The sequence below is a fragment of the Chionomys nivalis genome, chromosome 2 (genome assembly GCF_950005125.1).
Source record: "Chionomys nivalis chromosome 2, mChiNiv1.1, whole genome shotgun sequence".
NCBI lineage: Eukaryota > Metazoa > Chordata > Mammalia > Rodentia > Cricetidae > Chionomys > Chionomys nivalis.
In genome coordinates this window covers 83,758,076-83,771,119 of record NC_080087.1, presented here as the reverse complement: position 1 = coordinate 83,771,119, position 13,044 = coordinate 83,758,076, and the positions used below count along the sequence as shown (strand labels likewise).

The window sequence follows — 13,044 nt, the reverse complement described above, 5'->3', positions numbered from 1 at the left end:
GGTTTTTTTTTTTTGGTTTTTCGAGACAGGGTTTCTCTGTGGTTTTGGAGCCTATCCTGGAACTAGCTCTTGTAGACCAGGCTGGTCTCGAACTCACAGAGATCCGCCTGCCTCTGCCTCCCAAGTGCTGGGATTAAAGGCGTGCGCCACCACCGCCCGGCCTTTTGTTTGTTTTTTTTGAGACAGGTTTTTCAATGTAACCTTGACTGTCTTGTAGCTGCTCTGTAGACCAAGCTGGCCTTGAACTCACAGAGATCTACCTGCTTCTGCCTCCCAAGTGCTGGGGTTAAAGGCATGCACCATCACTGCCTGGCTGAACACTAGAATTTTTATGTGAAAGATTGTGTGACCACTTCTGATTCCTTCATTGACTTTGACCTCAATAAAACTGTGACTGTCGGACATTAGCCACCTTCTGATAGGGTGCAGCAGGCCTGCCAAGGTGACCCAGCAGCTCACCTGCTGTAGGAGCCCATTCCTACAGTTAGCTAAGGTACCTGGAATGGGGGGTCCTTCAGGACAAAGGATGTCAGATGAAAGAAACTGAGACATAAGGTACAGGATAGAATCGGGAGGTCTGTTTGGCAGTTGGTTGGTCAAACAAGCAGCCAAACAGCCGAGAATTTATTTTAGAACTTGCTTATATGCAAAGGCAGAACTAAGCACAGCACAGTCAGGATCCAACCACAAGACCGTTCCTGCCCTTGAGTGAGCAGCCTCCTACCTAACTTGCACTTGCTGCTCGGAAGCAGCCTCACTTTCTACCTTGATGTTCCTGAGGTTTGTGGTCAGCAGCGTTCTTCCTACTAGATAGAGTGTTCTTATGGGCAAAATGCTCTTCTCCTTGGGCCAAATCAGAAGTCTCTCACAGCCCTCAAGGTTATTGGAAAAAGAAGAGCAGACAAGCTTGAACTCAAATGACTTATAAATCAGAATGAACTCCAGATGGAAACTGAGTCACACATGGGCTCCCTCAACTTTTCAAATTCTTTAAAATCAAGAGCTCCAGGGATGGATGGGCAGAGCAGATTCAGCACAAGGAAGCATCCATTTTGACCAAAGTTGATAAGATTCTCAGAACAACTCACCGGAATTCTACAGCTTTGTGTGGCATGAAGAAGAAAAGGGGAGGCCCCATAAAAACAAAACTGAGTTAAGTATGGGGCGTCACTTTGAAATAGTTTGAAGAAAAAGTGTTAAGAGCATGCTGGAAACAAGAGGAAGTGGCAAGTGGGTTCTGACTGTGTTAGAGATGCATTCTGAAACAAGATACACCAATGTGTATTACTGGAGAGCCAGGCGTGATGGTGCACACATGTGATCCAGAGACACCGGGCTCGGGACTAGCGCAGCAGGATTGCTAGTTCAAGGATAATCTGGGCCACATAGCAGGGCTAGGACTAAAATGAAATGGATAAAAAGCTGGCAGAAGGAAGGGGGTTGACAAAATCAGGCCTAGTGCTGCACAACTTTAACCCCAGCACTCGGGAGGCAGAGGCAGGCGGATTGCTGGATTTGAGGCCAGCCTGGGCTACAGAGTGAGTCCCAGGACAGCCAGCGCAACAAAGATAAATCCCTTCTCAAAAAAATGGTGTTGGCAAAATGAGTCTAGAGTGCCAGAGCATTGCTGGTGGCCGATTGTGGTTATTTTGATCATGGAGGGCCATTGTTCCATTTCACCTTAGTACGTATGTAATTCCAATGTCTTAACAACCAAAACAAATAGGAAACTGAGATGCCTGTATATTTAAGCTAGCCAAAGGCCACCAAACTGACAAGGAAGCAGGTGACATCCTTTGATACACCAAGGGAGTTCTTTGTGAACTTGACAAACAAAATAGGTGTTGACTATCAAGAACTGTGAAATAGACGTACTAAAGCAAGCAAAAGCTTTAGGAAATAATCCTTAACAAGATTTTCAAATGAGCTTGATTAAAACAAACACTAGTGTCTGGCCAGGCTTCCCAAGGAAGGGGTGGACATTAGAGGGACAGCAGTGATCATTTCTTTGTCAGCCACTGAGGAGGGAGGAGCTATGGGGAGCACAATGCAACCACTGACTCCCTAAAAGTGGCCAAGGTTGCCTGCAGGTGCAGGCGTGCAGGGTGACGAGAGGCCCCACATTGAACTGAGGATTTAATGATATTTGGGCTAGGGTGGAGTCAGGAGCCAGGTGTGCCTTGACTCTAGGCGGCCACCAGGAGCAAAGAGCACCACCAGATGGCCAGGGCACTGGGTGTAGGTCAAGAGACTGTGCCATGCCCCTGCCCCCAAGAGTACGTTGTATCCACTTCTCTCCTTGGAGACTGAGGTATATGAAGACACGGCAGCCATGGATGCTGGCCTGGAGCCTGTCAGACCTGGGGAGTCTTTCTTGCTCGGCTGAGACCCAGCGGTTGGAGCAGGGAGGTACCCAGTAGCCTAGTGGGCTCAATATGCTCTTTTGAGGAAACCACTGGCAGGAGTGATGGGTATTTTCATGCTCTAGTGGGCCTTGCAAACTTAAAAACAGACGGATTTTTGTTGTGTTGACTCCCAAGACCAGTTGGATAGTGGTGGGCCCTGAGAGATCCTGCCTGTTCTCCGTAAGATCTCCCTGTACAATGTTAGGTTTATTATGTGTCCTAGTTAGGGTTTCTGTCGCTGAGCTGAAACAAGACCAACACCAAGTGGGGAAGGAAATGTTTATTTGGCTTACGTGTCCATATTTCTTTTCATCATTAAAGGAACTCAAGCAGGGCAGGAACAGGGATGCAGGAGCTGATGCAGAAGTCATGGAGGGGTGCTGCCTACTGGCTTTCTTCCCATGACTTGTTTAGCCTGCTTTCTTAGAGAATACAGGACTACCAGCCTGGGGATGGCACCACCCACCATGGGCTGGACCATTCCATCAATCACTAAGAAAATACTCCACAAGTTTGCCAGTAGCCAAATCATACAGAGGCACTTTCTCAGCTGAGGCTCCTTCCCCTCAGATGACTCTAACTTGTGTCAAATTGACATAAAACTAACCAGAACATTGAGAATCTAGACAGCGGAGTCAGGCTAGGCTGCCTGTGGTACCATTTTGAAAAAGCATCTGAATGCTAATTGTTTGAGGACGGGAAGCCCATTTGTTCAGGGTGCAGGGGCCAGCACAGTTGCTCACTCTTGGGGGCAGTGTGGTCAAGTAGGACACCCACGATACCTGAGAAACTTAGTGGGAAAATCCTTCCAACAGCGCGTGCCTGTGAATGCATGCAGCTGCAGGACCTGGGTAGGAGGTAGAAATTTCAGGGAACTGGTATAGATTCCCTGGTACAGTGTTCCATGTGACAGCTCACAGCCCATTTGTCCCCAGATGTCTTTAATAAGATCTAGGCCTGCTCTCAGGTACTCCTGGAGGCTGCTTTCTGGGTTCACGTAGAGTCTGGACACAGCAGAGCTAACATAGAAGATGACTCAGGCCACCAGCATATCTGTGACATATTTTAATACTTTACATGCTATCTAGTGTCATAGGCTTCTTCTTGAATTGTGGCCATGGTGGATGGATATTGTGATGGGGCAGAGCTCAAGGGATTGTTCAACAGTTAAGAGCATTTATTGCTCCTACAGAGGATCAGGATTCTGTTCCCAACACCCATGTCAGGTTGCTCACGACTGCCTGTAACTCCAGCTCAAGGGATCTGATTGCCCTTCCCGGCCTTCACAGATACCTGCATTTATGTGCAAATCCCCATGCAGACACATAATTAAAAAGAAAGGACTTGGAAAGCAGAGGCAGGTGGATCTCTATGAGTTCAAGGGTAGCCTGGTCTATAGAATGAGTTCCAGGACAGCCAGGGCTACCCAGAGAAACCCTGTCTCAAAACAACTGAAAAATAAAGGAAAGATTGCCAGGTGTGGTACCACGTGCCTCTAATCCCAGTACACAGGAGGCAAGAGTAGGCGGGTCTCTGAGTTCCAAACCAGCAAGGGCGACTTAGACCCTGTCTCAAAAAAACCCACAAATAAATTAAAAAGTAAATATTTTTAGAAATCTACTTGCTCTTGTGATATTGGCAGGTATGCTATGTAGGGCCTGTGACTGTCAGTAGGGATGTCGTTATGGCCTCACCTGTGTGCACATTGCCACAGGCCTCCTGCAAGCATTTCCATGCTGGGACCAACAGGTCAGTCCACCCTCAAAGGTTTCTCAGCTCTGTGCTACGCATGGCTATCCCAGAGAATTGACTGTGACAAGGGTGCTTGTTTTACAAGCACAGACTTTAGAACTGGCTTGAAGACAACCTAGGCCAATACCGCCTCCGCCTGTCTTTTTTTTTTTTGGGGGGGAGGGCGGGGTATAGAGTTTAGTTAGTGGGTTATGGAGGGGAAAGGGAAGGAGAAGGGAGCAGAAGGGGGAGAGCCCTTGTCTGTCTTACAAGCAGGGCAATGCTAACTGAAAGAAAAACTAGGCTAACACATCAGGATTTCCCTTGAGGGCAAAGTCGCTCTCAGAAGCCATAGGTTATTAAACAAAATCCAGTGCCAGAGATTGGCTACCTCCACATGAGTTTTACACAGAAAGGTTCTTGAGCTCCCTCCCCACAAATTAGAAGACAATTGGCACCATTTTTGTTTGCATGGCAGAAAGATTTGGTAAGTCGGTGTTGGTGGCAGAAAGATAGGGTAAGTCGGTGTTGGTGGGCAGAAGGATTTGATGAGTCGGTGTTGGTGGGCAGAAAGATTTGATAAGTCGGTGTTGGTGGGCAGAAAGATTTGATAAGTCGGTGTTGGTGGGCAGAAAGATTTGATAAGTCGGTGTTGGTGGGCAGAAGGATTTGATGAGTCGGTGTTGGTGGGCAGGCAGAGCACAACACAGCTACCAGCTTGAAGAGCTGAGATCTCCACTCAGCTAAAGTGGAATCCTCAAGTAGGGTTCATAAGGTGCTGGCCCTACCACCTTTTGCATATCAGCTGATTCTTTCAGTAGAAGTCTTGTGAAGCCATAAGCAGTCACCCTCGGGGCAAGATTCAGCAGAGTTTGGATTACTGGGCACAATTCTTTCCCACATATTGGTATATTGGGCCATCCCAACCACTTCATGGGACCTCCTGTGGGAAATTTAGTCACACAGTCAATAACCTTGGTCCCCACAGTCTAATCTCTGCCTCATTCCCTGAGATACATTAATAGCCACCTTCTTGCCACCATCTTCCATTTGGCAGGACATGTAGTCAGGAAAGGAGGAGCCTTTCATATAGATCACATTTGGAACCTTCAAAGATAAAGGGACGTCCAAGCTCAGAGAATTGCCTTTGTGTGTATATAGACTGGAAACTTTACAGAATAACAGCAGGAGAAAAAGATGCTGATGCAGAAAAGTATATTGTGGAGAGTTCATCCTCAGCTCTAAGTCCCATGCTTGCTGAGTCTTCCTCTGGGCCGAGGGGGCACTGAGACTGATCTCAGAACTCCCTGATATATAACTATATTCAGTTTTGTTCTCTCTCTCTCTCTCTCTTTTTTTTTCTTTTTTTTTTTTTTTTTTTTTTTTTGGTTTTTCGAGACAAGGTTTCTCTGTGGTTTTGGAGCCTGTCCTGGAACTCGCTCTTGTAGACCAGGCTGGTCTCGAACTCACAGAGATCCGCCTGCCTCTGCCTCCCAAGTGCTGGGATTAAAGGCGTGCGCCACCACCGCCCGGCTCTCTCTCTCTCTCTCTCTCTCTTTGCCTGGAAGTTCTTCCAAATCATTTTCATTCGGAGCCATCAGTATGGTTTTAGTAACTTTTTGGGAAGACATGTATATTTTGTGTCTGCCGTGGGACTTGCACATTTGGAGTTTGTTTTGCTTTACCTTTTTTTTCTAGAAATTCAAGTTTTGTTTTGTTTTGTTACTTCAATCCAGTGTAGTGTACAATATTCAGGACAGGACTTAGTCAAGGGCTGGAGACTAGCCCTAGTGTGCCTCCTGCCTGGTCTGTGCTGAGGCTGTGCAACTCCCCGGGCCTCGACACCATCCTCTGGACCACTCAGGCTTCCTCTCTGGACCTGCAACTTCCACTGCGATTTCTGCAACTCCCTGCATGCCTTTAGTCATAAATAGTCACTTTTTACTGGGACGCCACTGCTTTTGGCAGATGCAACCTAGATTCTTCAGCTGGTACACACCGGGGCAGCAGACATTTTCCTCTTGAGGTGACCAGTGTTTAGACTCTCACCCTTCATCAATGGAGCAGTTAGTGCGGCACTTCCTGACTTAGGCCATAGTACATCAGGCCTATAGCTGTTATACTTTCTTCCTAAGTTAAGCATGGCTCCTGAGTTTTGCTAAGTGCTCTTTAAATGAAAACTCTTTATTAAATCCTTCAGTACTTAAAATATATAGATGTTATCTGCTTCTCTTGTTCTCTCTGTGACCCATAATGCATAAAAATGGGAAAAAGCAGACCCAGAATTAGGTCTGTCCTTGTCACTCCCACACACTGTCCATGTTAAAGCAGGAGGTTACTCAGAAGTCTAAAAGGCTTTGCGCCACCCATTTGAGTTTGACCTTACACACCCAGTGTACTAGGTTCTTTCCTCTGCAGGCCCAGGACACAGAGCTCCGTGAAGGAAAAGCGAGACTTCATTATATTTTTCTGAAATGATTTATTTTATATAGTTTCAGCCAAAACCAAGCAAACAAAAATTCATGCTTAAAAAATACTGGGCCATCATTACACACGCTACTGAGCCTCTCAATTTTTAGGAAAGAAGACTTAAGGCAATAAAATACAGAAAACTACTTGGCATAAAAGATAATTAAGAAACAAAGCCAGTAAAACAGCATACAGACAAAAGCTATTTAAAATAAGGGCGAGAAAACTACACCAGCTGCCGTTCTGTGAAGGTTTGATTGACACAGTATATCCAGTTTGGCCAGAAAGGTAACTGACATCTTTGGAGAGCGACATTATTTTGCTTGGGGCTGTGCTGTGCATCACAAGACACCGAGAAGATCTCTGGCCTCTGCCCACAAGACACAAGCAGCAATCATCTTTAAAGTGACAAACAAAACGCCTGTGGACATTGGCAGGTAGATGTCTACTGGGGCTACGGCAGAAGTGGCTGAGAACCGCTGGCTCAAACGGGATGCGTTTCCCTGCTGCAAAGGGTGCATGGAAACAGGCTCCCAAAGCCTGAAATACTGTCTGGCCCTTTATAAAACAACATTTGGTAACTATTATTTTAATATAAACAAGGGCAAATGACATACACTTGACTAAGACAATAAACTGCTAATGTGGTAATATGAACTAGCCATGTTTCTACAAAAAACAAGTCCAAAACAAAAAACAAACCCAACTCCAGTTTTTTTTTTTTTGTTTGTTTGTTTGTTTGTTTTTTGGAGACAGGGTTTCTCTGTAGCTTTGGAGTGGAGCCTGTCCTGGAGCTAGCTCTTGTAGACCAGGCTGGCCTCGAACTCACAGAGATCCGCCAGTCTCTGCCTCCCGAGTGCTGGGATTAAAGGTGTGTGCACCACTGCCTGGCCCAACTCCAGATTTACAAAGGGAGACTGACAGCAATGTGCAAGTCACAGAAACAAAGCTCAAATGTCCCACAGGCACAGGAGACACTCAGCCTTGTTGGCAGTTAAGAAGTGCAAATGGAAGGCACATTTTCAGTCCTGGTTTACACTGCTGGGAAACACACCCATTTCTGTTGAGATAATGGCGAGCGTCCCACAAAAATAATAAGGCACCGAGTACATTTTAAATCTACTATGTTAAGGCAAGAATTCAAATAGCAGGAGTTCACCTGCTTTACAGAAGCAGAAACTCCAACATGAGGCAATATCTGGGTCCTGAACTCATCGTTGATGGTAAAATAACCTCAACCTCGCTGGTGAAGAACGAGCTGTATGAGTACGTGAAGCTAGTTAGATCTGTGTTGACTAGAAAGAGGTTTACAGTAGATTACCACGTGAGGAAAGGTGGCTGCACTCCTCTGTGTGCATGCACAATTCCATTCTACACCCTTCCCACCCAGAACCTGTTACCAAAATGAGAAAAGTGTGGGTGTGCCCCAGGCGGAGTGAGCGTGGAGCACAGCATCCACTGACAACAGTGTACTCAACGTTGCTTCCCTAAAGAAGGCACTGCAGTATATTCTTGCTTTCAGGTGCATCATGACACATATATTTGGGAGAGGACATTCAAGTCTTGAAAAAAGTATGTACACATGAGCAGAAAAGTAAAGAGCTATCCTTCTAACACTGAAATTAGTACTAATATCACATTTAAAATCCTGCTTTTATTAATTTAATTCTTATAAAATGTGTGCAAGTTCTATTTTTAGAATAGTTAAAATTTTAGATTCATTAATATACCAGTGCAAATTAAAATTCCCATTTAAAAAATACTTGATGGGCTAGAGATGCTCAGTCAGTAAAGTGCTTGCTGTACAAGCATGAGGACCTGAGTTCATCTCCCAAAAATCCACATAAAAAAGTCAGGTGATGTGGCACTTGCTTTTAACAACAATGCTAAGGCTACAGAGCCAAGTGGGTCCCTGGGGTTCACTAGTCAGCCCCAGCTCATGAGGACCTGTATCAAAAAACCAAAGTGGATAGTAGGCACTCCCTACCTGGACTCTGCCTGCACTGTCTGCAGTAGCCGGATGGACTCACTAGAGGGCGCTGTTCCCAAGTGGAAGCCAGCAGGCAGGGAGGTAACTTCCCTTCACAGCCCCTGCTGTGAGTTTCTCTTTGCTCATCAGGGCACCTACAAACATCTGAACAAAGCACCTCGTTCCTTTTCCCTGGGCTTCCAACAGGACTTGCTGTCTACTCAGAATACCCTCTACTCTAAGTAAAACAGATTTGTAGATAGCCGACTGGATTGTAGATGTGCTTTTCCAAATTTGGTAAAAATGTTTGCTCCTGCATAGCTGTGAGTGCCTTGTGTCCTGAAGAGGTAGAAGATTTTTAGCTGCCAGATGACTCAGGTGTAGAGGAATTAGTGTAGTTCCTTAAGCAGGTTCTCCTTGGCTCTCACTTCATTCAGGAAAACAATACTTTTCCAGGATATAAAAAGACACCATCAAATGCTTTAAGTAAATAGCCTATATCTTACTAAGTCAAAGCTGAATAGATATTTTGATAATATGGCTAAAAGTACTTTTAAAATACTGCTTCTCTATGTCAGATATACTATAAAAGCTGAAATTTTATATAAACACCCTACCTTACTGAAACTGAATATATATAAAAATATTTTAAGTAGTAATTTCTAAGAGGTACACTGTAAAGAGCTGAATTTTCAACGTATGCATTTCTTATTTTGCAGTTCATGGTTTCCTGAAGCCACAACGTCAATAACCTCACATTGTCTCAGCTTCTGGCCCTTTGGACTGCAACCCAAATCAGGCGCCGCCTGGCACACAGATGCGCTCCTTGCGGGTGGGAAGAGCATTTCCCTGTCTTCTTACTAAAGCCCACACTTTGCTCGTCCAACCGGCCTGAGCTCAGAAACCTTTCGTCTTCAGCCCACACAGCTCTTGTGTCATCAGAATAACGGGTCTGCGTTCAAAGTGTGAGCCTCCTGGCAGCAGACGGGCACACGGGGAATGAAAGGTTTCAGTCTTTCTTCAAAAGGAGCCTGTGTTCTGTAACAGTCTAGGAGACAATGCAAAATGTCCCTCCAACCACTGGGCACGTAAGGCTTTCCTTTTGTAAGACTGTTATAGAAAAGTTCACAAGTTTGAAAATAACAAGAAAGCAGCTGTCTTTGGTATACTTTTTTCTTGGAATATCCTTCAAGCTAGCCTCAAACTTGTGATCCTCCTGCCTTTGGCTTCCAGGTGCTTAGATTACAGGTGTGCACCACAATGCCCTGATGCATTTGGTACACTTTAAAAACTAGTTAGATGCTAGTCTGCAAGCTATACACATCCTCACAGTATAACTAGATATACGATGCTAACATTGCTAATTTATAAAAGAATTTTAAGGTCAGCAAGTAATTTACCCTGCTCTAACTCTTGAGTAAAAGGTAAACATGGTCAAGTCCTTTCCACACTTCCTCAGTTCAAGCTCATTTTATAGAATAAACCTGCAAATATTTCATAAAATGTGAGTGGGATGAAGGAAGAATGTGCTGCACTTTGAACGTAAGTGTGACCTTAAGTACGAAAGATCACATCTGTAGCCAGGGCGAATGACTAACTCCACTGATGTATTTACTGCCTCCTCAGTGTTTCTCTGGTGTGAATTCCGAGGCCTATTTGGCTCTGGGCAACTGACAGGGCATTCCTACTTTCTTTATATTCATGGGAATTTCCAGTTTTCCATTAGCTAAAGCTCACGATAAATTCTGCAACAATTAAGTCACTTCCAATTTCTGTACTTGTAAGATTTCCTACTGGTGACAAATGTCCAGTCATTTCTGGCCCTAACTGGGTCTGCGTCTGAATTCTGGTGCGGATGAGGAAGGGATGAGGAAGCCTGCGATGTTGCTGTCCCACATCTGTTAGCCATTGTAAGGGCTCTAACTGCAGGACTTTTCCATGGCAGCATTTCCTCATTCACTTCTCTGCCCTGTATGAATTCTCTGATGTTGGGTAAGGTGAGAGCCACGAATGAAGGCTTTCCCACACTGCTTACACTTATAGGGCTTCTCCCCAGTGTGGATTTTCAGGTGTCGACTAAGTTCTGAGCCGCGGCCAAAGGTCTTCCCGCACTCCTTACACTCATAGGGTTTTTCACCACTGTGGCTTCTTTCATGATGTGTTAGTTCTGATCTTCGAATGAAAGCCTTCCCACACTCCTTACATTTGTGGGGTCTCTCACCAGTGTGAACTTTTTGATGTCTAAGGAGCTCTGTGGTACAAGTAAAGGACTTTCCACATTCCTTACATTTATAGGGTTTATCACCAGCATGGGCTCTCTGATGTCGGGCAAGCTCTGTGCCACGACGAAAGCCCTTGCCGCATTCCTTACACTTATAGGGCTTCTCACCAGTATGAACACTTTGATGTCGAAGAAGATGTGAATCAGAGATAAAGCCTTTTCCACACTCTTTACACTTGTGGGGCTTCTCCCCGGTGTGAACCATCTGATGTAGAGTGAGCTGTGAGGCACAACTATACACCTTGTCACAGTCCTTACACTCATAGCGTCTCGCCCCGGCGTGAGTCAGCAGATGGAGACTAAGCTGAGTGTCGTAACGGAAGGCCTTCCCACATTCCTTACACATATGCGGCTTCTCACCAGTGTGGATTCGCTGGTGCCGAAGGAGATGTGAGGGGCGGGTGAAGGCTTTCCCACATTCCTTGCACTCAAAGCACTTCTCGTCAGTGTGAACTCTCTGGTGAAGACTGAGCTGTGCGACAGATGGAAACGCCTTCCCACACTCCTTACACTTGTAGGGCTTCTCACCTATATGCAACTTCTGATGGTGACTGAGCTGTGAGGTAGAATGGAAACCTTTCCCGCATTCCTTACACTTATGAGGTTTCTCACTACTGTGAGTACTCTGAGGTTTCGAAATGTCAGAACCACAATTAAGGGCACTTTTCTTATTTTCATTGCTTTTTTTGCTTTCATGAAGTCTTTGGTGCATAGTCAAGTCTGACCTACAGCTAAAGACTTTCCCGCACTGCGCACACTTTGTGCCTTTTTCCTTATTGTGCATTTGCTCGTGTGCAGTGAGACACGGCCGGCACATGAGCGTTTCCTTACATTTCTTACATTCATAGGGTTTTTCTCCAGAGTGAGCTTCTTTATGGGCTGTGCACTGGAAGGAACTAGGCCTCCTGACAGAGGTCACCACAGCTTGTTTTAAATGTCCCTCCTGATGGTCCTGTTGCATCTCCAGCTGGCCTGTGATCTCTCTGTTACCTCTGGCCCTGTTGTTCTCAAGGCTGGGCTGTGTACGTTTTTTTGCCACCTTTTGTTGCAATGATATAATTCTGTAGCCATCCTTTGGAAGTAAGTTCTTGCCTTTTCTTCTAGACGCCCAATCTGTAAGATAATAAGAGAGTGAAGGTCGTTTTCACATGCCAGAAGGGAATATTGCAGGAAGTGACAGCTAAGGCAATGAAAACATAAACAACTCACAACACAACACTGAACTCTGAAGACGGAGAGGGTGTGGGATGAGACATAATGAAGAGAGCTCAGAAAGGAAGGGGAAGGCCACGCTCTTCCCACTCTGGTGGGCATCCAAATCAGACAGGAAACTTACCCCAAACATGCTATCCAGGAACTGCCTAAGAAAACTGAGAGAGAAGACAGACAGACACAGGCAGCAACAGCTCCCACCTCTAGCCTCAGATCACAAGCAGACGGCTCCGTTTCCTTCCTGTATCTCAGCCATCTTGTTCAGAACCATTATTGCTAACGAGTCACACCATGCCATCCATACAGCACACTATCCTGCTAGTTCTGCTGCCCCCCCCCATGCCCACTGGACACAGCGGTTCAAATGCTGCTGTTAAAAATAGCCGGGCGGTGGTGGCGCACGCCTTTAATCCCAGCACTCCGGAGGCAGAGTCAGGCGGATCTCTGTGAGTTCGAGACCAGCCTGGTCTACAGAGCTAGTTCCAGGACAGGCTCCAAAGCCACAGAGAAACCCTGTCTCGAAAAACCAAAATAAATAAATAAATAAAAATAAAAATAGTGAGATCAGCTGGGCGGTGGTGCACACTTTGAATCCCATCATTAGCGAGGCAGAGGCAAGTGAATCTCTGTAAGAGGTCAGCCTAGACTACAAAGTTCCAGGACAGCCAGAACTGTTACACAGTGAAACCCGCCTCAAAAACAAAACAAAACAATAAATAAATAAATAAATAAAATAATATAGGGAGATCATAGCACCTTCTATTAGAACCAACTCCTCCACAAGGTGGCTGGAAAGACAGCTCAGAGGTTACACGTACTTGCCGCTCTTGCAAAGGGCCCAGGTTTGATTCCTAGAATCTAACCCAGGTAGTTTACAACCACCTATAACTTCAGCTTCAGAAGATTAAATGTTTCTTTTGGCTTCAACACTTATATGTGCGCACACACAAAATATTAAAAATAAATCTATTCCTGGA

At 45.5% G+C, this 13,044-nt stretch overlaps 1 protein-coding gene across 2 annotated transcripts in view; it reads right to left on the bottom strand.

Moving 5' to 3' along the window:
• Window positions 1–6,636: 6,636 nt before the first annotated feature.
• The window catches only part of LOC130865580 (zinc finger protein 568-like), a 54,667-nt gene continuing 48,259 nt past the window's right edge, over window positions 6,637–13,044 (bottom strand). For both annotated transcript variants that reach the window (XM_057756677.1, XM_057756683.1), the window contains exon 10: window positions 6,637–11,968. In XM_057756677.1, the coding sequence (XP_057612660.1) occupies window positions 10,527–11,968 (1,442 nt within the window). In that variant the 3' untranslated portion in view covers window positions 6,637–10,526. The remainder of the gene's footprint in view (window positions 11,969–13,044) is intronic.